Source organism: Petaurus breviceps, unplaced genomic scaffold, assembly GCF_028583685.1.
Source record: "Petaurus breviceps papuanus isolate PSGF00001 unplaced genomic scaffold, PetGlider_PUasm1.0 91023, whole genome shotgun sequence".
Classification (NCBI taxonomy): Eukaryota; Metazoa; Chordata; class Mammalia; order Diprotodontia; family Petauridae; genus Petaurus; species Petaurus breviceps.
The window spans coordinates 1,633,228-1,661,131 of NW_027187398.1; the positions used below are offsets into that span (position 1 = coordinate 1,633,228).

Sequence of the window (27,904 nt, forward strand, 5' to 3'; positions counted from 1 at the left end):
TGTTTTTTTTCCCAGTCATGTCTGAAGAATAGGAAGGCAGCTAGAATAGCTTACATCTATTGATGTAAGTAAAGTCTGAGATGAAAGTGCCCTTTTTTTGTGACATGTTTTTCTGGTTCTCAGTATCTCTTAGCACTCCATAGCAGTTTCACTTATGTCCAATGATGAGCAGATGACAAGATAAGCTATATCTGTTTGTTGCCATCAGTAAGGCATTTATAAGCTTTTAAGTCACAATTCTTTGTCATTCAGCTCTAAGTTATTTGTATATTACTGCATTTCTGTGTAAAAGAGCCTGGAAATCTGCATCAATCTTTATATGTAAGATCTTTAGACCCTTAACCAGTTAACAAGAAGTATTTTCAACCTAAGGTGGTAACTTCAATGTATGATAATGTACTCTAGGTGAGTTCATAATGGGAGCCATGCATGGATATCTACTCCTTCCTGATTTATTATTCCCTGTTTCTACCTTGGTAGCAGATATTTCGACATTCCGATTTTGCGAGCATATGGCTGAATTAAATTAATAATACCTGTGTTTTACTAGATGCTTAGAAATAGTTTGGATAAGGAAAAACTAAACATAGGAGTCATCTAAACAGATTGTTTCTGTGTGATATGTCTGTTTTCTCTTTTACACATACTTACAGTTCTCAGAATAACCCTGCTATCATCTTTTGTTTCAGGTCATGTGAAATTGACAGACTTTGGACTATGCAAAGAATCCATTCATGATGGAACAGTCACACACACCTTCTGTGGAACAATAGAATACATGTGAGCTGCATGTTGAAAGCAATATAACTCTGGTCTGGGGGTAATAGCTAAATTTTTCTTGCTTTAAGTAATAGTTCACTATTTAATGGAATTATTTATTTCAAATACAATTTTTAAAAAAATGCTAATTAACTTGAAGGATGACCTATCAAGTGTTTTTAGGTGGGTTCTTTTTTTCATTGTAGGGCTCCTGAAATCTTGATGAGAAGTGGCCACAATCGTGCTGTGGACTGGTGGAGTTTGGGGGCATTAATGTATGACATGCTGACTGGAGCAGTAGGTGCACAGTTAAAGATTGCATGCTTTTCAATTCCTGGCAGGTAGTTGTTGAGTCGCAGTGATGGACCTTCTGTGGAGAGCACTCATACTGCTTAGATAGAAATTACTTAATAGAGTGTGGTTTTAAGTCATTTTCAAAGCAGGTTCCCAGAGACTATTAGAAGGAAACGTTGTCCTTGTAGAATCCTTTATACTTTTTAAAGTTCTTTTATATCTGTTTCCTCATTTGATTCTCAGAACAACCCTGTGAAACTTACAGGGACAGAGGAAGAAACAGGCAAAGAGCTCAAGTGACTTGTTCAAAACTGCCCAGCAAGTTAGTGACATTGCCTGAGCTAAGAGTCTATATCTGCTTATGCTAGTGACCTTTATGCTCCACTGCAGCATCTTTAAAATCTATATACATTTAACACTCAGCTTATTTCTCAGCATGAAAATTCTTGTTTTCATGCATAATATATCATTAACTAAACTGGAAACATAACAATTTGCAAAACTATTTTTAAAAATCACTTATAAGAATTTTCTTGTTTTTTGTTTTTTATCCTGATCTTCTCTTCTTCCTTTTAGCCCCCATTTACTGGGGAGAATAGAAAGAAGACAATTGACAAAATCCTCAAATGTAAACTTAATTTGCCTCCCTACCTCACACAAGAAGCCAGAGATCTGCTTAAAAAGGTAGGTTTTCTACAAATATACACATACATACACATTCTTATACAAGCATGAACAAAAGCTTGAGACAGACAAGTAGGATTAAATTTTAGTTTGTTTTAACTGGTGTATGATAGATTGAGAATTGAAATAGTCATGGAGATTGGACTAACAGCTGTGCTTTTCTTGAAGGTAAAATCCAGATGTATTTGATCAAAAACTTGTTCCCTCCCTCCCCCCAATAATATCCAGGAGAAATTACTGAAAAAAATTACTGAAAAAAAAGTGTAACTTTATTAAATAACTTTGGACAAGTGTTCCTAAGAATTATCTGTTTTAAATAGCTCATCTTTTTTTCCCCTCAAAGCTGCTAAAAAGAAATGCTGCTTCGCGTCTTGCAGCTGGTCCTGGGGATGCTGGAGAAGTTCAGGTAAAAACTGACACAGTGGATTCTCAGTGGCTGTTTTATGGAAGATGCTTTTTATTTTAAAGTGAGGGATGTAGAAATGTTGACCGTACTTGGAAGGCTAAATCATATGGACAGTTGTAAATCTTACTGGACCTGTGTAGACTGTCCCTAGTCAGTTATTTTTCTGTTTTTCTTAGGCTCATCCTTTCTTCAGACACATTAACTGGGAAGAACTTCTGGCTCGGAAGGTGGAGCCCCCCTTTAAACCTCTTTTGGTATGTCATGTATTAAAAACACTTCTGAGAACCTGGCCCCCATTCTTGTTGAGAAGAATGATGCTTTTCCAAAATCTAAGAACTGTTATCAGTTCCTGTTATGATCATGTTACTAACTCTAGACAAATTTGTCGTCTTCTTTCCTCTCTTGGGAAATGTCTTTTTAAGAAACTAGTTTAAGTAGTGAATGCTTTCTGTATGTATGATGAATATTGCTTAGAAACTTTTAGTAAGAATTGAAAATTCTTACCTTGTTTTTCGAAGCCTTTTTCAATCTTAATCACTGGCAGCCTTTTCCCCCAAAATAAGTAATGAGCAGGAGAATTAGTGTGCATCAGGGCTTTTAATGTCATGGTTTTTTTTCCTTTAATCTAGAAACTGGGTAGAATTCAAAGGTAGAGTACAAATTGGCCTATTTTAAATGAATTATCTTGGATTTTCCTTTTGCCCCCAGGGAAATTTTGTAAAGCTAGTGCTATATAACCTGCTTACAAAAAATTATTAAATTTTGCAATAGTCAGGTCCTAGTAAGAATCTAGTCAGGGCTGTTGGAATATATTTGGGAGTGATTGGGTGGTAGGGATAATTGTACTCACTCAAAGCAGACTCAGTATTTTATTACTTGGGAAGGCAGATGAAGATGGAAAGGAGGTCAAGAGAATAATATGTTCTAGTCCTTGTTCTGCCACAGATTTATTGTGAACTTGATGAGTTGCTTTGACCTTGGCTTCTTCATCTGTCAAATGACAGATTTGGACTATATATCCTAAAATAACTTTTAGCTGTACGAGGTTTATCATCAGTTTATGCCCATAATTATGATTCCCAGATCTAATAGTAATTTGATCTAGCCTGATTTCTTTCATGAGCCTCAGCTCACAAGTTGGACATCTCAAATTGGATGTCATGTGGACCTCTCAAACTCAACATATCCAAAATAGAACTCATTGTTTTGTTCCCCCAAACCCTTACTTTTACTGTTGAGGATACCACCATGGTCTCAGTCATCCGAGCCTACAAGCTTGGTGTCATTTTCTGCTTCTCTTTCACATTCACTTCACATATCCAGTCTGTTGCCTTGCTCTACTCAAAAAACCACCACCACAATTCAGCCCTCATTACCTCTTACCTAGACTATTGCAATAGCTTCTTGATTAGTCATCCTTCCATAAATCTTCCCCCACACTAATCTATTCTCCAATGAGCCATGAAAGTGTTGTTGCTAAAGAACAGGTTAGCCATTTTAGCTCCTTTAACAAACTCCAGTGGCTCCCTTTTCTCTCTAGGATCAAATGTAAAATACTCTTTTTGGTTTTTTAAAGCCCTTCACTCCCTAGCCTCTTACTAACTTACTTCCCTGTTTTCTTTTACTCTACTAATCCCCTTCACATATTGTGATCCATAAACATGAGTCTTCTTGCTGTTCCTTGAACACTATATTTCTGACTCCCCATTCTATGCCTGTGATACTTTACACCTCCTCACCTTTGCTCTGTGTGTGTGTGTGTGTATCATTAATAATGTTAACAGTTATGGTCTCTTTTCAACCCCATTGTTTAACAAGTACCTTGGCACTCAGAAAATGATTTAATGAATGCTCATTGACTGACTTAAATAAATTTAGATGACTCATATCTATTTTTAAGAGCTTCAGTCAGAATGTCTTTGGTTAAATAATTTATTTCAGTTAACTTTTTGAGCACTTGCCACGTATAAAATACTATGCTTAGGTCTTGGAGATATAAAGATAGAAAAACAAAGCATTCCTTTGTCTTCAGGGAGCATATATTCTATTGGAATATGATATACAAGTTCCAAAAAGTGTCAACCATATAATATATCTTTTACTAATTAACAGTTTTTTAAAGCATGTTTAAAATTTTTAAAGCATATTTAAAATATTTTGTGGGTTTTTATTCTTGGTACTCAGCTTCTACTTTCAGTGTCAGTGTCTGATAACAGTACAGCAAGTTCTAGTATTTTATAAAAGTCAAAATGTGTGGGATAAGCCTCATTTGGAAGCTTCAGAAATGGATACAAAATATTTCAGTATGTTATGTAGCCTATTGACCATTTTGTTTTTGTAAAGCAATCTGAAGAGGATGTGAGCCAGTTTGATTCAAAGTTTACACGTCAGACACCTGTTGACAGCCCAGATGACTCAACTCTCAGTGAAAGTGCCAACCAGGTCTTTCTGGTAAGATAGGATTTTCATGCATCTCTGGGAAATGCAAAGATAAGAGAGTGCCCCTCAACAAGAAAAGTCAATTTGGGATGGTTTTCTTGCTTTACAACGCATGGAAAGTATTTGATTCTTTTTAGAAATTTTCCCCAGAGTAGTGCATTTGGACAGAGAATAATGGTCCTTAATTTCAGCCCGCAGTATACTTTTCATGGCTAGCCTATCAACTTGCTTCTACCTGAAGAGTGAAGATGGTACACTGCTTGGGGAGTAGAAAATGCTATTTTATAGCTTCCAGTCTGCGAGTGGGAGGAGGGGATAGTGATCTTTAGAGAAAGGGATTCATTAAAACCTTATATACATAACACTTGAATACCAGAAACAGACTGTAGCCTTTATTTGCTAGAGGATCTTGACACTTATGAAGGAAGTGTCAAATAACACCATATTCTTAACCATATTTTAACTGTATTTTCCATTATCTGGGGGGGGAAAAAGTAAAAACCATGAGATTAGGAAAAGTTTTTTAAAAATTAGTTCTAGGTCTGGTGTGGTGCTGAGTTCTCTGAATTTTACCAAAAAGTATAGTTGAATAAAAGGGTACCTTTTAAAAGAAATGAATATCACTACTTTTTTCTTGTTTGTTACAAAAAATGAAAGTGCTTCATTTGCTTCTCAAAAATTGGCTTAGCCAAAGAACCTTTCCCTTCAGTGGTGCAGGACAGTGTTTCAACTAGTAGTTGTCAGTAGACAGCATCTGGAAGTATCTTATTCAAGGATGGGAAAAATCAAAAGTGGTTAAAGTGAATTTCACACAGGTTACATGAGTCTCTGGCTGAGATCTTTATTTCCTCTCCAATAGTAAAATTTTAAATTACTGAATTCAGTCCATTTCAGTGGAAATTTATTATTGTATTGCATAACTCTTTATCATTACACTTTTTTTCTTGTACTTGATATTAATGGACCAAATCTTTTATAAAGTTTGTTATATTGCCCTTGGACCTTTGTGCCTAAAGTGTTCCTCTTACTTATCCAGAGGTCAGCCTTCGAGCAATCTCAAGCCTCTGGGACACAGCCCCAAACCTGGAAGTATGAGGAAAAAGGCCTTTGAGCTGCAGAAGTAGTGGTCGCAAAGCCCTTCCACTAAAAACGTCATGTACTTTGTCTTACTTTTAGTAAGGCCTTATGATATTTAACACATAATTCTCAACCAGCTTGATTATCTGGTTTCCCAGCCTACAGCAGATTAGGAGCAGCAATTTAGAAGTGGGATGGAGGTGGGGCTGTTAACTGCTGTCTCAGTGTGCCTGCCTGAGAAGTGACAGTCTGACAGTGAGGTAAGAGACAGAAAAACTAAAAAGAAGACACAGAACTCTGTATTATTGTGTACTACAACAATAACTGTTCATAGTGATGACCTGAAGTCATCAAGAAAAAGCTAAATTGTGTTTGTCCTTGATTTAAGAAGGCAGGCAAGTGTACAACCAGTAAATTTTAGAAAGATTTCCATTTAAATTATTTTAAGTTTTGGCACTTGAATGGGTAAGTTTCACTTAAATCTAGAAAACTTCATTTATGTGAAACTTCATTCTATGATGCCAGATGAAGCAGATGCATGTGTTGTGATCCAGGGCTTACAAGTCTTTCACTTGCCCATGAGAAATTGTTCAGTGTATTGGTTTAAATTCCTATTAAAAAAAAAACTTGAGTGGAAACATGAATATTGTATACATCTTTCTCAATGCTTAAACATGCTGTAGAATACATGTTTTCTTTGCTTTTCTGCCCCTTGAGGTGCAATAGGGTTTTTGTTTTCTGGTATATAAGAAACCTGATAAGGTTTCTACTGAGGCATGTTTTTAGGGAGAGTCTGGGAGGAGGTTGGCAAGTTTGAAAATAGATCTGGAAAAGGGTGGGTAGAGTATGTATATAGACTGGTGATTTTGATACACTTATGTTTGGTTGTCAGATTAAATAATTAAGGTTTTTTAATGTGCATGTTGTCACAGGACTATTGCTATGTTTTTCAGGGTTTTACATATGTGGCTCCATCTGTACTTGAAAGCGTGAAAGAAAAATTTTCATTTGAACCAAAAATCCGATCACCTCGAAGATTCATCGGCAGCCCTCGGACACCTGTCAGGTATTTGCCAGCATAGTAGAGTACAATATTATGGCTTGTTTCTCCACAGGAGAGGTAGATGGGCTTTCACATTCTCATTTTAATATTAATTGTAATGCTTTAAAATTTGCAAGCTTCTCATTTTCTGCTCTTCCCTTTCACTCAGTTGATTTAGTGCAGCATTTTCTGTTCCTCATACTGCAGGTAATTAGGGGCACGTTTGTCCTTGCTGAATAAAAGCCAGTTTTGCTATATAGTGTATCAAAGGGAATGGCCTTAGTCTTATTTTCCACATGTGGTGCTAGCTAATACAGTGAAACGCAGGTCCTTGAATACCATCTCATTTATTTTAATGTAAATTATTTAGGATTGATGTTACCTTTGAGACAGCTACTAAGTGCTATTTCTACCTTGTCTTAAAGCCCAGTCAAATTTTCCCCTGGGGATTTCTGGGGAAGAGGTGCTTCAGCCAGTGCAGCAACTACTCAGACACCTGTGGATTATCCCATGGAAACAAGTGGAATAGAACAAATGGATGTGACGGTGAGTGGAGAGGCATCAGCACCACTTCCAATCCGACAGCCTAACTCTGGGCCATACAAAAAACAAGCTTTTCCTATGATCTCCAAACGGCCAGAACACTTGCGTATGAATCTATGACAGCAACATTTTCAACAAATTTCAGGCAAAAAACAATGGGACGTGAACATCCTACAAGCTGAAATGTATGAGGGCTCAAAGGGTGACAGCTTCAGAGGGCCAGTGTCATATTGCACAGGACAGTTTGGAAAGAGGAAAAACAAACATGGGTGTTTCTTTTCTTTTCTTTTTTTTTTTAAAATCAATGGTGCAAAAAGACTTAAGAAAAATAGTATTGCCGAACTTGAGGCACATCAGTTAACTGATTCCCAGTGACATCTTCTCACCTTATCGAGGATTTTCATGTTGATGGCTTCAAACTGACAGTATTAAGGGTAGGATGTTGCTTCAGAATCACTGTTGTCATGATTGTGTCAAGAAAGGTTAACTCCTTCATTGGGCAAAGTATGAAATGTTTATACTTGCAAATGAGGACAAATTAGCATGCAAGCTTGGTCAAACTTTTTTCCAGCAGCGTGGAATCAAAGATAAGAGATACAATTGATGTTTTATGTGCAAAAACTTAATGAATCTTTTTTTTATATAAATATATATTTTTCAAATAGATTTTTGATTCAGCTCATTATGGAAAAGCATCCCAAACTTTAAAATGCAAAATGATTGGTTGGTGTGAAGAAAGCCAGACTACTTCTGTTTCTTTTGGTGAAATAATAAAATGGTAAATGAATCATTGTTAACTACAGCTTTGGCTCGTTGGGAGGGATTGGGGGTGAGTTAAAGATTTTCTTAGGGCACTACTCATAATCCTAGGAGAAATGGATCCATGCAGTCATTTCCACTGGCAATGCTGCTGTGTTCTAAACTTAACTGGAAGCCATGGGATAGACATAAACTCAATGTCTTGTATTTCATCCTTATCCTGGGCCTGCATTTCACTGGAAAAAAAAATCGCCACCTAGTTTTATGCCAATATTTGGTTCAAAACACTATATGTGGTCAGTCTGTGGTGCCCTAATGAGAGTCTGGATAAAAATAAGGGCAGGCAGAGTCAGGGACGATGGGACTTGGGGATATTTCGGGGAATGAGTTTGCTCTCCAGGTTTTAGGTAACCTCATTACAGCTAACTGGTAAGATCTTAAAATTTTTATTTCTTTTACTGTGTACGGTGTTTACCCTCCATTTCCATTTTTCCTCAACAGTTTAAAAAGGGCGGAAAAAAGTATACTTTTTTCCTCTGTTGGGGCTTAAGCATTTTCTGATTGTAAAAGTATTAGATGGCCTTTTGATGAATGTCTTCCACAGTAAAGAGACCTTAGTGGCTTAATTTAAGAAACATGTTACAAAGATGCTGGCTTTTTAAATTGTCATAAATTCTGTACTTACAGGTACAAAGGATAAAAATAAAGGTAACTTTACCTTACTTAAATATGTCCTGCCTTAAAGAAAGCATTTTCATGATTTTAGTTGGTTTCATGAAAGGGTTAATATCAGCAAAGCTTTATAAGAGTGTGCTCAGGCGCATACTGGTGTAAGATGATCCATGCAACTGCAATTTTGTCTTGTCATTCTTTTGTCATGTCTTGTCATTAGTCCATGCTTGTGCAAAGTCAACTTATGATGTTTCACAACCATAAGAATTTTTTTAAAAAAATAGACACTGCTCATGCCAAACCTTTTTGAGCCATAGGATCCAAGCCATAAAATTCTTTATGCATATTGAATACAGTCAGTAAAAGGCAAGATTTGCTTTGTTTAAATTTAGTAACTCAAGGTAAAATCCTGCCACTGTATCCAAAAGTGGATTTAGAAGTAATTTTTTTTCCAGTTGTGGCAGTAACTGAAATGATTGTTAGTTCCACTTTGAAGATGCTTTTTGGTTCTGGAAAAAAACAATTTTTTCTTTAAAGTTTTTGTATTGTAGCAAGAACTTCCAGTATTGCTCTCAGTGGACAGTAATAGTTCAAGACAAATTCAGCTTCAGTGGCAACACCTTTGTTTTTTGGTTAATTTGTGGCATTTGGCAACAATGTATAACTCAGTGATGGTCATGTCTATTGGCAGATGGGTTTTATTTTGAACTTTTGACATTCTGTTGCTTGTACCCAAGCATATGAAAGCATACTGTCATGTACTTGACCAAATTCCAGTAATGTTTTTCCACTGAAAGTCTCCTTCAGTCCTACTTACTAAGAACATTTGCACTGTGATTGGCTAGCTATAACTATCCTATTCATAATTTATTTTTTTTTAATTAGTACTAGTGACACTAATGGCAACCTATTTTTTCTGGTCACACAAGAAGTGTTAACTATATATCCACATATACGTGTGTGTGTGTGTGTGTGTGTATGTATGTGTATCCAGTTTAATGGCCATTAAAAGTGAACTTGACTTCCATGCTGTCACATGCTAAGAAAAAAATCATACTTCATGATATATATCCCTGACATGACTGTGAAAACATGGTGTCACAGACAGCAAGCACACACCTATGCAATATGGCTTATCCTATTCAATTCAACAAACATCTATTTAAAAAGCATTTGTTGAATTGAATCTTATATTTATTTGTAAAAATCCAAATGTAGTTTAAAGCCTAGTGTCATTGTTAGTCTTAAATTTTCTAGGAGGAGCATCAATCTAGTTTATGATTATATCAGGTAAGTACTAGTATGTAGAAGAGCTTATCAGTGCTTTCTTTTGGTTGTTTAAAATTTTATTTTAAAAAGGCAACTACAGAATTTTTTTCATTTAAGTTTTTTTTAACCACAGTGTAATCACTGAGCTTCATGTGCTGATTTGATTTTATAGATTTAGTGTGTTATAGCTTTATTAATCTCAGCAGTTTACAAACCCTACTTTAACTATGTAAAGTGTTAATCCTTTAATTTGTACCAGAATTTTTTTAGAGAAAAATTACTAAGATTTTTAGAAAATATTCATTCCCTTCCCTTTCTAATTCCTTGCAATTAAGCTAATTTAATCCTTAAAACTTGTTGGTGTCTTCCCCCCAATTCTATTTTTTGACGTAGACATAACTGGGGTAAGATGCATGTTTGGTATGCCACAATTGCAACTTTTATTAAAATCTAGGTAATATATGGTTATATCCTGAAAGGAATTCATACAGAGAGATGGTGAAGCAACAAACTTCATGTTTAACACAGGACACAGTATTTAGGGGAATTTGTAGTTATGTGGTCACTAGTTAAGATTTATTTATATAGCCCAAAAGGTTATTTATATAAGAAACACTGAGTTTATGAAGGATTGGCTCTTTGATGCCATATTTAAAATAGTGAATTTTTTACTTAAACTCAAGGAGTCGGGGGAGGTGGGAAAAGGGTGGTGTTGAAGAATAACCATTGAAGTTCAAATCTTCTTTTCTATTAGCAGTAGTTGCTAGCAGTCTGGAAAAAGACAAATATACACACTAAAGTATTTGGATCCATATGTCTCTTGTTGGGAAAGAATATGCAGAACTGTTCATTTGTCTTAATTCATAATAGCACAAGATTTGTCTTAAAGGGATATGGCTGTTACATCTAAGGGGGATGGTTCACCTATGTTGTGTTTGCTCTTTTCAATGGTTCTTTTTTCTGCTATCCCAAGTTGGCTTTGCATCCATCTATCAGAATAAATTATTCAGCTGCCTTACTAGGAGTGGTATGAGGGTAACACCTTTTCTGCTTTTCATCTTGTATTTAGTTTACTGTAATAAAATATACTTTATTTCAGAATGAATGGATGTAAATAGCAATTAAATACAAATTTGAATGAACATGAACTAGAAGTCATTTTATTTATTGTTCTAAGTCTAGTTAGAAATAATTGGAATGTATTCAAATTGGACAAATATGGTTAATATATAAGCCAGTTTTACTATGCATGTATGGATTGTTCAAATTAGACAACTGGCTTTTCTGCCAAGAAAAGGCAACTTAATTAAAATTCTGGTTCTAATTGCCACCTAATCCATATAAATAGTGCTATTTGAAAGTTAATTGTGTGCTGGTTGGTAGATTTTAATTGTTTGCTTGCCTTTTTTAAATGAAAACACTGTCCTGCTAAGATAGCTAGCTCTAAGTCCAGTATTATTTTCAGAAGGCCTTGGATTAGGCTTATAGATCCAGAGCTGGCACCAACCTCAGAGGACAGACATATAGTCTGACTTCATTTTCAGGTGCAACTAAGGTCTGACTTTGCATAAAGTCACAAAAGTAGTAAACGTTAGAGGTGGGATTTAAAATCAGGACCCCTAAGGCTAGTGCTTTTTCTACTCTTCAGTCAGTTTCACCATTAAGAACAGTAATTATTGACAAGTGTGACAAACTATTGATAGAAGGTAGACAAATCTCTAATTAAAATAAGTCTCACTACATGACTGATTTCAGTTGTCCTGGAATGTATTTTCACAAAGAAATTCCATACTTGGTGTAGTTAGGTTAGGCACAAGGCTCACTTATATACCATTAAGATGCACATATGCATTAAAATGTTTCTATGGGGAAACATTGAGGGTTCCAACTTGGGAAGCCAAAGAATAGATCTCTACCTTTTGGCAGCATTCCCAGCAATTGGCACACTAACCTGTTCTTGGAACGAGGACTATAGATCTGTAAGGCAGGAAACAAGACGAATGAAGATCAGTTAAGGAACTATTGGGATTGGCTTTTATACAAGTTCTCAAGTCCTTTGGTTCCCCTTTTATCACTACTTTTTACTAGAGATTTTCTCTTTTCCTTTCTTAACCCACTTTGGAGACTAGAATGAAATCTTAGCTTTGAAGTTTTACAGGGTGTTTTTTATGTTGATGAGGATGGTGGTAGTGATGGTAGTTTTTGGAGGGGATTTGGGGAGAAATGAGTGAAAAGAGAGGGGAGAGATTTAAGCTGCTTGAAGCCAGAGAGCAAAAAGAATTTAAAAACAAAAGCTCTCCCACTCCACTCACCCCTCCTTTTTACTTAGACTCTGTAAAAATACTCAGGAGCTAAATCACTGAGAGTACAAAATGGCTCACACTTAAAATGCCTGCCCGTGGGCACTGCACTGGAAATAAATATAAAGATGAAATAAGTCTATTTTTAAGGAGTTTACAATGAGGATAAGATACATTTGCACAAATAATAGAAGGTAGAACATGGTATATTAAAGTCCAAAGTGGTAAGAAAAGTTTTGAGGAGTAAGTCCAGTGTGGTACCTTGAACATCTATTCTCTAACAGGTGATCTGGAAATCCATTCCAGAAGAATCATGCAAGATAAGGTTAAAAATAAGATGGGTGGGGGTGGCTAGGTGGCGCAGTGAATAGAGCACTGGCCCTGGAGTCAGGAGTACCCAAGTTCAAATCCGGACTCAGACACTTAACACAAAAAAAAAACTAGCCGTGTGACCTTGGGCAAGTCACAACCCCAATTGCAGCCCCCCCCCCCCAAAAAAAAAAAAAAGATGGGTAGGGAATGAGACCCTGACCATAGCTACAGAGAAGGGGAAGTTCTATGCTCATGTAGGGGATGTTTGGATATGAAGAACAAACCTCTGGTAGTCTTAGTATCCAGATTTCCAATGTAGAACAGGTTTACACATGACATCCTGCAGAGAGACTGCCACATATGACACTGATTTTTAATACCTTGCTTTTAATAGTCTCAAAAGTGACATCACACCTTTGTCTAAAATAATTGAGCCTGTTCATGATGCTTGTGTTGAGAGAAAGAAGGCAGACTTTGTTTCAGGGCATGTGCTTCAGTTCTTCTGTATATTTACCATTCCCCTAAGGGAAGGCTAGCATAAGGGTGCCTTTACTTGACCAGTGTGTTTGACCCCATGTCCCATCCATTCTCTTTTGACAATTGTTTTAGCAAGGTAGGTATAGGTATGGATTCTAATTGTTGGAAGGTTATCTTATACAGAGCTGAAGTGACTTGGGATTTAGCTGCATTATGGTTGCTGTAGTAATGCTTTCTAAACCAGGAAAAGTTAAGACAACGTTAAATCATGTGCTGTTAAAGGTTTTTTTTTTTAGTCTCAAACTGGCTTCAGAAGATTCAAAATTTATTAGTCACTTGTGTAACAGCACTGAGCTACTACATTCCAAGCAGTTTAGATAAGGCACAGTCCCTGCCCTCAAAGAGCTTACAGTCTAGGAATGGGCTGAGACCCAAATAACTGTAACATAAAACAATATACAAGTGAAAAGGTAGCACAAAATGTTAATTCCAGTAGGGAGGAAAATCACTGCTGAAGTTAGAGGGCAGTAGTGGTGCTAAGGTAGGCATTATTTAAGGTCTAAGTAGTAATTTTACAAGGTGGGAGGACATTCCAGAAAGAAATTGAGAATTCGAATAACAATGGTATGTGTTCCAGTATAAATCCTCCAACTGTAGATGCATATCCCCCTATCTATAAGAAATCCATCATACAATCCATCCCAGGGCTTTTAACCTTTTTAGTGTCATAGACCCTCCTCATAATGTTTTCACATGCATAGAGTACATAGGATTACAAAGGAAACTAATTATATTTAAAAGACAGTTACCAAAGTATTTTTTAAAACATGTTCATGGACCCCAGTTTAAGAACTTGGAATCTAGGGGGCAGCTAGGTGGTACAGTGGATAGAGCACCGGCCCTGGAGTCAGGAGGACCTGAGTTCAAAACAAGACTCAAGACATTTGCTAGCTGTGTGACCCTAAACAAGTCACTTAACCCCAATACCTTGCCTGCCACCTTCCAAAAAAAGAACTGTGTTCTAGTAGTTGGATGTACCTTCAATCAAACCTATCTAGTCTTAATTATCAATTTTCTCTACATTCCTTTCATTTGGACTACCCACACCAGTGGGGCAGATAGGGGAATATGCTAAGGAATATTGGCTCTTAAACAGTAGAAGCTCTAAAGCTTTAGCTGGTAGGACAGAAACACCTACCCCAACCCTCCCACTCCCTCAACTTGTAGCAAACTCTTAAGGAGAATTGAAGAGAGGAAGTTAGTTCCTCTACCCAGTAAGGCATATTGCAATTTAAGAGACACCATGGGTGCAAACTCTAATTAAATACTAATTAGAACACAATCTCAATTAACTCCCATACCCTAACAAGCTTTTAAACTAAAGAATTTACAGAAAATTGATTTAATAAAAGCTGACATTGGAAAAATACATTAAGTACAAATATTACCCCTTGAAATACAGTAATGCAAATCTTTAATTTGTTTCTAGTAGTCTAAAATGTGCTGCTTTTACAGAAATCATAAAACAACTCATGAATTTGTAGCAACAAAAATGGAAAATTCTTTTGATTTATATACAACTAAAAACCAAAGGGAAAATAATTTGATAAAAAATTTAAACTTTTCATTTAAATAAAACTTCTCTACTAGGTTCTAAGCTAGTTTTCTCCTAAGAATAATAAAAATATCACTAACTCTGAGAATTAGCCCATTAATTCAATATGTGACAATTTTTCCATTTATGTAGATCTTGACTCATTTCAATGACATTTCAATGACTCAAATTCAAATTCAAATGACACTTCAATGCCATTTCCTCAGGGAAGCAGAAAGACCAAATATTCTTTCCTTTGATATAATAGTGACCAAGTTAAGTCAAAGAAAATATCAGTCTTTGTGTAACCAAAAAATAAGTAACAAAGCAATACACTAAAGCTGTATAGTAACTACTAATGCAAGAATGCCTGATTTTCAAGGGCACAGTAGCCCCACAGTGAACTATAGAGGTAGTGCCTAAAAAAATATGGATAGAAAAGATTAAAAGAAGTTAATAATTTTGTAGCTTAAAGTAAATATGTAATGAAGAATCCTTTCAGATTCTGGTTAAGTTTATGGAGTTTGCTCTGGGTATAAAAAGCCTTCATAAGGGGGCGGCTAGGTGGCACAGTGAGTAAAGCACTGGCCCCGGAGTCAGGAGGACCTGAGTTTGGTTCTGGCCTCAGACACTTAACACCCACACACAAAAAAACTAGCCGTGTAACCTTGGGCAAGTTACTTAACCCCAAATGCCTTCCAAAAAGCAAAACAAACAAAAAAAGCCTTCATAGTAAGTGAATTATATTGTTAACCGTTTAAGATGATCAATAGCACTAGATAAAAGCAAAATAATAAAACACTTAAGTTGACAGCAGCATATATATGTATACATGTATGTATAATGTCCACCAAAATTTTTAAATTTCATTTATTCTCACTGATTGCTAGTCAGAGGGACAGTTAACAATACAGGTTAAAATATACCTTCCCTAGTCAGTTCCTTTGACTTGGAAAATCTGATTTAGACAAAATATAGTATTTAGAATTTTACATTTTAAAAATATAAGTTTTATAAAATATTTTACAGGAATTATTCCTATTATTCTTAAAAGCCAACACAGAAAAATACATTGAAATGCCTTACAGTGGCATAAGAATTGTAGGAATAATTCAGAATTGGGTTTATAAAAGTCAATGCTCTCTAAAAAGCTAGAATTGTTTTATATACATGTACCTTAAAACCATGAAAAAATAAGATTTTGATTCTAGCAGGAAACAATGCCTGAGTTCCTCAAAACAAACTACTACTACTGTCCAACTACATACTGAGAATGTCTAATTATTTTATCATTATACAGATCTTTAAATACACACAGATGAAAATGTTGTCTGAACAACACTGAATTAGAAGAAAAGTCAAAATAACACAGGGTTGCTTTTTACCCATTTAATTCTTAAAATTTCATGTCTGTAGACAGAATTTTCTTTAATTTGTTTCTAATAGTCTAAAATGTCTGATTTGGATGCTTAAATTTAGTTTTGAACTAGAAACACTGGAAATCCATTTAAAATTCAGTTATAGCAGTACCCACATTACTTAGTCAAAACATTAAATGAAAACCAGCATCTTATAAACACCAAATAGCAGTTGAGAGGATTTAATAAATCTGAAGATGTGATGAAGTGGCTCCATCTTTCCATTTGTTTACATGGTCTGAAATAACAGTTCTGCAAAGTGGACATGTTTTCTCTCTATTAAACCATAACGTGATACACTCTTCACAAAATATATGCTGTAATGGAAGCAAGAACTGGCTTTTACACTTGGTAAACAATCTACCTAACACTTTACTATCTAAAATGCCTATTACATTTCATAGGATTTTCAGACCAACTTAGATGATATCCTAAATTTGGATATAAATGTAAGACCCTTAGAAATTCTAACTATAGTGACAGATCCAGCAAATAAGTCTCCTGGCTCTGAATGTGTTCTACAATATTAGCCACATGATAGTTTAATAATTCAAATTACAGTGATCTTAATGATGGTGATATATATACTTTTAAAATTACACTTTAGCCCAGGTATAGGTACCTTTCAGGACTGTCAAAGGGACAATTTAAAATCAAATCATTTTCAAAATGTAAAAAAAGAATTTGGATTTTCTCCCCAGAATTTTCCAAATTGCTTTATTTACAGCTCCAAAAATTTAATCTACCCCTTTCAATAGCTTCCTATGCTATTCCTGCTATTATCTTCATAAATTAACTAAGCACTGGCAGGAGCTGGAGGGATAGGGACTTGGGTTGTGCATTGGGGAGGATTTGCATGGTTTTAAGTAGTAACTTATTTATAATTACCTGACAAATGAGAAGGATAGGCTTCTGGAATTCAGCCTGACATATAGAACAAAGATCATCAGCTTCTGAACACTGTCTCTTGGAGGCTGTCACCCCATAACTCTACAAAAATAAGAAATTTTACTTTTTATTTTCTCATTCAAATTCTTAATTTCCGAAGTCTCTGCTCCTCCATTCTTTCCCCCCCTAAAATATATGTGATATTCAAATCTTTAGCAGTCTTCCTGAAATCAGACTGGTTTTCAAACCTCTAAAGGATTTATCTAAAGGGCAGAAAGCAGTGAAATCATACAACAGAGGGGGCAGGGAATCTACCTCAGTAAGGGAGATTTTGCAAAGCAATTTTCATATATAAAATTGGAGTCAGAGTCAGGAAGACCTGAGTTTGAATTTTTTCCCAGATACTTAATAGCTGTGTGACCCCTGGGCAAGTCACTCAGCCTCTATGGGACTCATTTTCCTCATCTGTAAAATAAGGGTGATAATAATACCTACCTCACAGCACTAGTATGAGGATAAACATACACAAAGTGTTTTGTAAACCTTAAAAGTGCTATGTAGTATAGCTAGTTATTATAAAGTGAAAGAATGTTTAATCTTATACTAGTGGGAGCTAACTGGGAATTAATAGTATTGTGTGAGAGGCAAACAGCAGATCTAGAAATGGAAGGGAAACAAAAACTCATAAAATTTTTAAGGCAACATTAATAAACTCTTGAAAAACCTTAAATTTGGGGGGCAAATACCTTATCTAAAAGGAGAAACTCGGCAAAACTAAACACATTAACCAGATCTGACAGGATATGCAATGTTCCACACCTATAGAGTCCTCCACTTCTGCAAAGAAGGGTGAGGCATGCAGTTTTCATCTCTTTGGGCACTATTTTCTAAGACATCAACTGCAGTATCTCATGAAGGTCTACTGTATTTATTTACCTTGGTATATATGATAAGCTTTATCCATGAGAGATCCATTTTAAAAATGTATGTAGCACAGAGCATCCTTGCTAAACTTTTACTTTTGAACACAATCCTATCTGAAATACACATTCACTGTAGCAATCAGAATCTAGTTGTGAATCTAAATCTTCTTCAATGTGGCTTCTGACCTCCTCATTCTACTGAACCTGCTCTCTCCAAAGTTACCAAAGGTTTCTGAACTACTACGTAGATACAGGGTCTTTCAAAAGTACAGCTTAAAACTGCACTTCAAGACTTTGGAACTCCTATAATAATGGCCTTTTCTTAACCTTCATCCTTCCTGACCTCTCTGCCTTCAACATTTCTACCTTTTCCTCCTGGATAGACTCTTCTGGTGACACTACTCTCTCTCCTGGTACTCCTCCCAGTATGATAGCTCCCAAGCCACTTCCTCTAAGTTATACCCACTGGATTATCTCCCAAGGCTCTGTCTTGGGCCCTCTTGGTGGTCTGTCTTATCAACTTCCATTGGCTTAATGATCATTTCTATGGAAATTATTCCCTAGATCTATATATCCAGCTTTAACTTCTCTCTTAGTTTTTCATCACCATTTACTATTGGACATTTCAAAGTTGTGGAGACATTTCAAAAGCAGTATTTCCAAAATTGAACTTTTGCTTCCAAATCTTCCTCTCTTCCAACTTCATCACCCAGGCCTATAACCTCAGTGTCATCCTTGGCTTCTCTCTCACACTCACTCCACATATCCTGTCTGATGCTAAGTCTTGTCATTTTTCTGGTTATATCCCTATCTCTCCATTCACACAGCTACCTGGTACAGGCCCTCATCACTTCTTGCTTTAACTATGGAAACAGCCTTCACATTAAGTCCCCTTGCCACAAATCTTTTCCCCACTCCAACCCATCCTCCACTGAGCTGCCAAAGTGATTTTCCTAAAACACTGATTTCACAATGTAACTTTTTATTCAACAAATTCCAGTGGCTCCCTATTACTTTCAGGATCAAATATAAGGTCCTTTGTTTAACATTTAAAACCCTTTCAGGACCTGGTCACTTATGATCTGTCTTTTTGTGCTTTATTACCTTCCATATACTCTGCAGTCCAGCAATACTGGCTTTCTGGTTGTGGTTGGCACACAACACTCATCTTCCAATTCCATGCCTTTTCACTGTCTGTACTCCACACCTGAAATCTCCACCCTCACCTGTTTCCTGGCTTCCAGTAAGATTCAGCTTGGCTTAATACTAAGAGGCCTTTTCTGCTCCCACCCCGTTCTTGTATATACAGTTACTTGCATGTTGTTTCCCCTGTAAGAAAACTCCTTGAAGACAGGAACCATATTTTTGCCTTTCTTTCTATTCCTAGTGCTTAAGCACTTAATAAATTCTTGCTGACTGCTTAAAGAGAAAACCAGTGTCTGTCACAGTTCCAGTGACACAAAAAAGGAGAAAATGCAAACACAGTGTGAAATAGGAAACCATTCAATGACTTACATAAGAAAATATTCTTAAGCACTTCTTGGGATACTCCACCAAGATAGCATTTTCTTTTTTGTTTTTTGGAAGGGGTTAAGTGACTTGCCCAAGGTCACACAGCTAGTAAGGGGTAAGTGTCTAAGGCTAGATTTGAACTCAGGTCCTCCTGACTCCAGAGCAGGCGCTCTATTCACTGTGCCACCTAGCCATCCCCCAAGATAACATTTTCTAAGGCAAAATCCAAATAGTATTTTTCTGTAGCTAGAAAATGGAATACTTACTGGTCTTGTTAAAAATATCCGTAAAGCGTGCCTGAAAGTTCTCAGATGCCCAAAAAAGTCTAGAAGCTGAAATAGAGAATAAGTGTGTTTAGTGCAAAAACCTACATCTTTCCAAGCTTTAATACAATTTTCAGTGATGTGATGACCCCACCCGCACCCCCAAAATCATCTAGTTCAAAATCTAATAGTTTAAATCCTAGGTCAATTTTCTGAAAATGTACTAAAGATTCCTTTAATTCCATATTAAGATTGTGTCTCAAATTTGATTTCAATTTAATTCACTGAATCTTTACTAAATTTAGAGTTAAAACAACTCTTTGCCAAGCTGGTATGGTCCAACTTAGGGTCAACTGAAATCTAAAATGACAAATCCTATCTGCAGCTTTTTATTTCATTGTATGCTCTGTCCATCATACCTCTAAACTTGTAGTAGGTAAAAATGAACATGATGATATCAAAAACCAAGAAGAGAAAAGTGTAGTTTGGCTTTGTCTTGATATATTTATTATTACTTCACCATAGTGGTGGAACAGATTAAAGTATGGAACCCTCAAGTAAACACTAAATAGTAATACTAACAGGTGTGATTTCTAACTTTTCACACTAATGCAGTTATTAACCTAATTGCCTTACCTTTATACCCTCTTTTTGAAGATGAGAAAACTGAGGTTCAGCAAGGTTAAGTGATTTGCCTTTGATTATTTAGTCGGTAATAGGGTCTAAACCCCAGCTATCCACCCAATTGATGGTCACTCTCCAGAAATATTTTCTACAAGATTTTGGTAAACTTATAAAAAGCAAGTTAAATATTACATACTTTTAGAATGAGGTAGAGTAGACCCAGTAGAATCCCAAGACTCCATCCTGTTACACTGCTTCCTAAATCTCCATAGCTAACAAGGTAACGAAACCAAACTGGAATAGGAACAAAAGTTCGATAATACTGGCATAATTCTTCTATGAGCATATACCAATAGCCCTAAAGAAGGGGAAACACACATAAATCCATAATGAGCTTTAAGTACATAGCTTTATATATAGTTCTATACATCATAATAAGGTCCTAGATTTAGAGCCTAAAGAGACTGTAAAAGTCTTTTAATTTAGTCCCTCCATTTCTCAGATCAGGAAATGAGAGGTAAAGAGGTTTGCCCATGGTCACGTGGGCATTTAAGGAACAGAACTAGGGCCTGAACCATGGATCCAGATCCCTATCCAGTACTCTTCCTACTGTCTCCTATAAATAGTAGTGAAGTCCATAGAGTGATAGTTTACCTAGGAAATTAACAGATATAGATTCCTATACTTGAGCTTATAATCACAGCCTCATTCTCATATTATGTAAGGAATTTATTTATTTTAAAACAGTACCCAGATAAGAAAGTGGTATTACATATAGTAAAAATGTTAACCAGTCTTCAATGAAGACTAAACAGCTCTACAATACTGTTTTAATAAGGAATAAAATATAGCTCAAATTTAAATACAATGTAATTGAGACAATTATTAGACAGGAAGACAAATTAATCATCATTATCAAATCCTAAATCTCATTATCATAAGACTTCACAGAATCACATTATCTAGAGCCTGGAAAAGATCACACTTTCAAACCCCTCCACTCTCACTCTTGACTTTACAAATCAGGCCCAGAAACTGTGTGCTCAAGGACAAAGGGTACCAGAGCTAGGATGGAAACTCAGGAACCCAGGAATCCAGCTTTCTATTCTGTTATTTAGAACAGTCAGAAAAACTTGTATGATTGTGTAAATCATCTAACTCTGTGCTAAATTTTAGCATGAATATCTTCCCCTGGGAAGTATAAAAACTGAAATCATCAATAAAGTGATCAGGTATGAAAGAATGAAAAACCTCAGAAAAGTTTCAATTACTTCTTTTTCTGACTTAAGATTTTACTGAAGAATCACAGTCAAACATCAAGAAAGAAGACACCTAAACTCCCCTAAAGTTCAACCTGTATTTTAATTTAGTCCTGCTTTTCTTTGTAGTAGATGTATTTATTCCTCTATGGCTCCTTTGGCCACTCAGTTTGCATTTTCCAAACAAATCCCAGCTAACAATAGAGAGTAGCCAGCCAGAGATGAAAACTGCTGCAAAATAATCCACAAAATAGAGACTTCACATATAGATAACTGAGGTAAATGCATTAGGTTTTTCATATCTGATCCTTTTCCTTAAAGAAATTATTGCAGGAGGGAAACCTTTAAATCCAACCCTTTCAACATTGTTAGATAACATTTTCCCCATATGAAAAGAAGTTACTTTCTTACCTTGGATTTAAAAGACATCACAAAAGAAGGCACCAACAAAATAAGGCATTTGAAGCCCATGAAGAGGAATTTAAGGATGAAGTCTGTAATTCCCACAATCCAGAGTACCTCCCAGAAGCTTGAAAAATCCAAAGTAGGATTTAAAAAGATTAAGCTACCAAAAGAAATACATCAAGTTATTATTGAGGACAAAATGTTACTATATTAAAAAAAATCTGCTAAAAACATTTTATGTAGAATAATAAAAATTTAAAAATTCAAATTTTGATTCGAAAGAATAGTAATTAAAAATTTAGATTTCTTAACAGGAATTTTAAAAATGAATGTCTGGTGGGGCAGCTAGGTGGCACAGTGAATAGAGCACTGGCCCTGGAGTCAGGAGGACCTGAGTTCAAATCTGGCCTCAGACACAACACAAAACTAGCTGTATGATCTTGGGCAAGTCACTTAACCCCAATTGCCCTGCCTTCCCTCCTCCAAAAAGCAAAAAAAAAAAGTCTGGCTTCATTTTTTGACATAATCTAGTTTTAATCTACCATCAAGCCACAAGCCAACCTGCTTAAGTATCTTACACTACTTCAAAATGCAACCTAGATTCCACTTAATTTAAGCCTAGAATATGACTAAAACCAACAATTCTGTCTAATACCTCCATTCTATATTGTAACATCTCACAAACTGCCCTCCTGATATGAAGTCTCTAAGTGCTCTAAATCCCTTATGACATCTGGAAAGCAGCCTATAGTTCTTTGTTGACACCTGAAAAACTAAAGTTTCCAGTAGATACTGACATGCATAAAAATGGGACATACATACACTCCAATTACCTGTAATAAAGTGATTGAGACTGAAAGGTGTAATACAAGAGAACGGAAGATCCTGCTAAGAATACCAGTAAACAAGTACACTGTACCTTTGAGCACCTTTCCTGTAAAATAAAACAATTTCATAATTTACAACTGAGTTTTTCCAGAATTTAAATGCATATGAATAGTATTAAATGTAACAGTCAATTCCAGATTTTTGAAGTTATTCTTATGGAGTGATTCGCTTTAAGTATAGACAACATCTGGTTCATTTGTGTCTCATTCTAGTCACTATCATATGTAATTTTAGTTTTTAGTAAAGCAATAAAATTGATTTTAAGACGAATTTTGCAAATACAGGTTTTCCTCAAGATGAAAAAAAATATCTTAAAGCCTATTTTCAAGTAGGTCAGACCACATGTAAACTGGTATAAAGGACTTCTAGCCAAGTACAAAAAAACCAAACAAGTTGCACTTGGGCTAGGTTTTTAAAAAGGAAGCTAATTTTTAAAATATTTATTTGAATTTTTAAAATGTTACTATTTTAACTGAGCATTAAAGTCAATGAAAGTGGTTTTCTAAAGGTCATTTTAAAAATTCATTTTTAACTCAAAAATATTTTGCAAATTAAAATTAACTAAGTGGGTTGAATCACCTTAAATGTAAAAAAAAAATTTTAATTAGTTTTATTGGATAAATCTTATATGGGGCTATTTTTTTTTTTGCACTTGCAGTTCTCTTTGCCAAACTGTAAATGGCCGATTTCTGCCTGTGAGCCATAAATGAAATACATATTTGTAAAACTGCCTTAAAATGAAACTCAGTAAATTAATTCTATTTTCTCATAGATTAATATGGGGACATACTTTCTAAGCAATTATCTACTTCACCAATTATGTTATGATACACTTACTAGGTTTTCTTAAAATTGGAAAGACCAGTAAAAGTATTTTTTTCTAATCCCAGTTCTACCCTAAAATAAGTAATATATTTGGCAAAAAGTGTTTATGGGTAGTTCTATTATTATAAATATGGTCAAACTGGCTCACAGAACAGAGGCACTTACCTAGTTAACCCCTTCTAGGAGGTTAGAAGGTATTTTCTAAAACCAAAAAAACTTCATTCAACAAGCATTCCTCCACTATCAGGATTCCAGCCACATACTCTCTTCTCAGATTAGATAAGGAAATGCAACATAAGAATAGGCAAATTATCCATGTAATGTGGTTGAGAATGAAACCTTATGAATTATACGTTTATGTCTGCCAAATTAACATGATCTAGCCTTCCCATTTCTCTCGAAAGTTAGCATGAAAATCTAGAGAAATTTGGTGTTTCAAAAAATGTTTAATTGCTGAATGTTGTACTTACTCTTAGAAAAACCTGATTTACAATGCTTTTGTTTGCATACATAAAAGTTGTTAGCAGCCCAATTCCAAGAGAAATGCCTGTTAGAAAATAAGTGCCAGTTATTTGGAAGAAAAAAAATCAAATAGGAGTTTCAAGATAGCAAAATGAAATGTTCAACCTCCAAAAGTATTCAAGCTAGCAATGGACTATGGAAAGCTAAGACAAATTAAAACAAAATATACATTGTAAAAGCTAACAAAAATAACTGAAATGAATGTTAAATTGTCCAGTAAATAAATGAAATTAATTTAGCAGTAAAAGTTAGTTACTTAATAAGTTATACCTGTTATGTGCTGCATTACAAGTTTGACACACAAAATCAAAATATATGGAAGACTTTTCTGCAACCAATGGAAGAGATATCGAAACTCTGAGATAGAGCTGCTGCCATTTTCTCCTGGCTCCATGGTAGCATCATCAGGTTGCCTTGCTTCATTGTGTGAATGACTTCTTAATCGACTGTGTATGCAGCCCTGAGTATTGCTTTGGGAACCAGACCTTAGGTTTCTAGGGCTCGGACTTTCACCACACTCTCTAGGTACAGAGCTTATCTGGATGTGAATATCTCCAGGATGATGGCAGGAACCTTCACCAGTCATTCTTACAGTATGGGCACAAGGAGAAGTTGGGGCAGTCTCACTGCCTCCAGTTCCTGGAAGATTGTGAAGGTGACTACAGCTGGCTTGCATGGCCTTGGACTGCTTTTCCTTTGATCCAGATTTATTTGTTTGAGGGTTATGTCTCCTAAGTAAATAGTAAAAAATACTTTTTTAATACATTTGGGAAGAGAACTAGTAAACAGAGAAAACGATATACTGTCCACTAGCCATTTTTATTTGCCAGAACCAACTACCACAGAAGGTATACCCCTCTCAGTATTTCAGATTTATATCACTTGTTACTAGATTTCTATTCCTTCCTTAGTAACAAAAATCTACTACCACCACATTTTCTTATGTGAACTTCCTACAGCAAAAATCCTTATACAAACACGAAGTTTTAGAATACTTCTAATGGAGGGCAGCTAGATTGAGCAGTGAATAAAGCACCAGGCCTGGAGTCAGAAGACCTGGATTCAACTCTGGCCTCTTATATTTATTACCTGTGTGACTTTGGGCAATCCAATTAACCTTGTTTGTCTGAGTTTCCTCATCTGTAAAATGAGCTGGAGAAGGAAATGGCAAACCATTTGAGTATCTTTACCAAGAAAATCACAAATGGGGTCATGAAGAATCAGAAATGACTGAAAATGACTGAATAACAACAAATGAGTCCTACAAGGAGGAGGCAGTAGGTTAATGTCTTAGAATAGATGCCCAACAAACGTTCACAGAAAAGAGGGTTAAATTCTAGTAATAACTGATTCTTACTATATTAGTTTTCAATGTCAGTTTGCTAATATGTAATTTTGGAACAGTATCATCCAGATTATCTGTATCTCACTAGACCATTAGGAGAGCAAGTGATATATGAAGTATCTGCAAAAACACCTGATGTTTCTAAGAAAAATATAGGAAATAATGCTTTTAATTAGCATCACAGTGGTAAATAAATATATCCCATAAAAAAAGGTAAACTTGGTGCTCAGTTTATAGTTCTACCCCATGCAGCCTTCTGGAAGACTGGAGCCAAATAATGCTTCATGATTACCCATAATTAATGCTCAAGTCAAACAGCAAAGCACATTTATTTTTTTAAGAGAATGCAGCTAAATGACTACTAACAGCTCATAAAAAAGTCACTTGTTGACAGTCACAGATTAACTCTGCCAGGTCAACCTTCAGTTGCAAAAGGGTAAAATAACAATCTGTACCCTTTAAAAATGCCGTGGGCACAAGAATGGATTCATTGGAACAGGGGACGAAAACGCCAGGGGGGGTGGCATCAAATCTTCCTACGAAGCACACAAAAAGCCACCTCGGACCCGAAGGCCCCGGCTGGACAGCTCCGGCTGCTCCATGGCAAGGAAGCCGGGGTGGTGGTGGAAGTAAATCTTCGTGGCTCTGGCCCCTAAACAGACCCCGCCCCAAATGAAAGTGCAGTCCAGGGCTCCTGTGCAGGAGTTGCCAGCTTCAGTCAGTCAGTCAACGACCATTCATTAAACTCCTACATCGTGCCAAAAACTGTGCTAAATGCTGGGGATGCAAAGAAGGGCGAAAACTGCAAGCTCACAGTCCGTCAATAAGCGTTTATTAAGCCCCTACTACGTACTAGGCACTGTGCTAAAATCTGAGAATACAAAAAGAAAGGCAATAGACAGTCCTTGTATGTACAAACAGGCTTACAAATATTATAGACTGGAAACAATCAACAGTAGAACGCACTAGAATTATGGAAGTGCCCGGGAAAGGTGAGATATATTTGGGACTTGAAGGCCGGCAAGCCAAGCGATAGGGCGGACGCACATTCCGGGGCACAGGAGACAGCCAATGCAAAGGCACGGAATCGGGAGGTGAAGAGTGGCGCTCAGAGTCCAGAGGTCAGTGTCATAGGATGGAGGAGGGGGCGTAAGGAGCGAAGCCTGGAAAGGTGGGGAGGGAGGCAGGTTAGGAAGAGCTCCAAAGTCAAGCTGAGGATTTTACGTCGGATTCTGGACCTTTAACAGGAAGCCACCGGAATCTCTTGAGGAGGGAAGGGTGACGCGGTAAGGCCTCCCCACCTCCTCCCCTTCCCCGTGAGATCCAGCCAGAAGAAAGCCTCAGGCACCCCGGACCCCGGCTCCACCCACCTCCGCGGATCTCACCTCTCATGATGAGTCTGACAAGGCCTCGGTGGCGGCGGCGGTAGCGGAAGGAGAAGGAGGAGGCGCTGCCGCAGCGGGCCCGTCACGCCCGGCCGTCATCCCCGCCGCCCTCCCGCAGCCAACGACAGACTCGGGCTGCGCCGGACCTGAGGAGGTGGTGGCAGCGGCGCGCGCGCTCCCGGAACGTGAGGGACGCGCGCGCATCTACTATAGTCTCGCGGCGAGACGTCCCAGGAAGGACGGGTTGGGGGGGTGGAAGAAGATAGGATGTGCAGAGAGGGAGTCCCAGTGGCGGGGAGGGGGTGGGGTTAGGGTGGAGTCGAGACTGGAGCGTTAGTTCATAAACTGCCCCTCCCCCTTCCCAAGCTATTTAAATCCGTCAAATAATAAGTAACCGCCCCCTCGCGGTAAAAACCGATGCTCTGAGATTCTTTTACCAAAGTGGGTCATGGGGACCGAGGGCCGCAGAATCGGATGCTGCGGTAGAGGGAGGGGCTTGTTGCTATGGGCTCCGCGGCAGCTCCGCGGCGGCACCCAGCAAGGAGGCCCTGACCCCAGTAGGCCCTTGAGGAGCCTCCTGGGACCTTCCGCTCGTTCTCGAACCGGAGTGCAGGGGGCGACTCGCCACTTCCTCGGCCCCTAAGCTTCCGGACTGAGGCCGGCCAGGGAGGGGAGGCTTAGCTGGGCTCTGCTGAGGCAGAGCAGCCTTCCGGCGGCCCGGGCTCTTGCTCGGGCCGCGGTCCCCACAGGCCTCCACAAATGTCGTGTACCCAGGATCTCAAACGAGAGAACTAGGTAGAGTTCGGGACTGGACCCGGGGTTTAACTCCCAATGTGAGGAAACTCTCCACCAAGGCAGGTGGGCACCTCTTCTGCCACGAATTATCGGCATCATTCAGAGGTTTAGTGACTTTCCCAGGCTCACACAGCCAGTATGTATTAGAAGCAGAACCTGAACCCAGATCTTCCTGGCTCTGAGGCTAACCCTCCCCCATCCCACGGTAGAAATGTAAATGAATTT

At 37.2% G+C, this 27,904-nt stretch overlaps 2 protein-coding genes across 5 annotated transcripts in view; one reads left to right on the top strand and one right to left on the bottom strand.

Annotated features, from left to right (window-relative positions):
- The window catches only part of RPS6KB1 (ribosomal protein S6 kinase B1), a 31,038-nt gene extending 19,952 nt beyond the window's left edge, over positions 1-11,086 (top strand). For 3 of the 4 annotated variants that reach the window (XM_069078173.1, XM_069078174.1, XM_069078175.1), the window contains exons 8-15: positions 690-780; positions 966-1,056; positions 1,630-1,737; positions 2,081-2,143; positions 2,320-2,397; positions 4,487-4,594; positions 6,613-6,725; positions 7,127-8,041. In XM_069078173.1, the coding sequence (XP_068934274.1) occupies positions 690-780; positions 966-1,056; positions 1,630-1,737; positions 2,081-2,143; positions 2,320-2,397; positions 4,487-4,594; positions 6,613-6,725; positions 7,127-7,364 (890 nt within the window). In that variant the 3' untranslated portion in view covers positions 7,365-8,041. Of the gene's footprint in view, positions 1-689; positions 781-965; positions 1,057-1,629; positions 1,738-2,080; positions 2,144-2,319; positions 2,398-4,486; positions 4,595-6,612; positions 6,726-7,126; positions 8,042-10,891 lie in introns of those variants that run through there. The other variant, XM_069078176.1, reaches the window with a different exon arrangement.
- A 2,255-nt stretch (positions 11,087-13,341) lies between these two features.
- Positions 13,342-27,066, bottom strand: RNFT1 (ring finger protein, transmembrane 1). Its single transcript, XM_069078188.1, has 9 exons — positions 26,885-27,066; positions 24,425-24,885; positions 24,103-24,179; positions 22,753-22,853; positions 21,926-22,079; positions 20,452-20,613; positions 19,635-19,700; positions 16,934-17,035; positions 13,342-16,362 (listed from the first exon to the last, which is right to left on the bottom strand). Exons 2-9 carry the CDS (start codon positions 24,828-24,830, stop codon positions 16,228-16,230), a joined length of 1,203 nt encoding a protein of 400 aa, XP_068934289.1. The 5' UTR covers positions 24,831-24,885; positions 26,885-27,066; the 3' UTR covers positions 13,342-16,227.
- Positions 27,067-27,904: the final 838 nt, after the last annotated feature.

What these genes read in the sequence shown, in the direction of transcription:
- RNFT1 (XM_069078188.1), bottom strand. Translation starts at nt 24,830, where the DNA reads ATGCAAGCCAGCTGTAGTCACCTTCACAATCTTCCAGGAACTGGAGGC. An exon ending in TAAATCAGGTTTTTCTAAGA is followed by an intron (nt 22,854 to 24,102) that starts GTAAGTACAACA and finishes TTTATTTTACAG; the next exon opens with GAAAGGTGCTCAAAGGTACA. An exon ending in GGATATTTTTAACAAGACCA is followed by an intron (nt 17,036 to 19,634) that starts GTAAGTATTCCA and finishes TTATTTTTGTAG; the next exon opens with AGTTATGGGGTGACAGCCTC.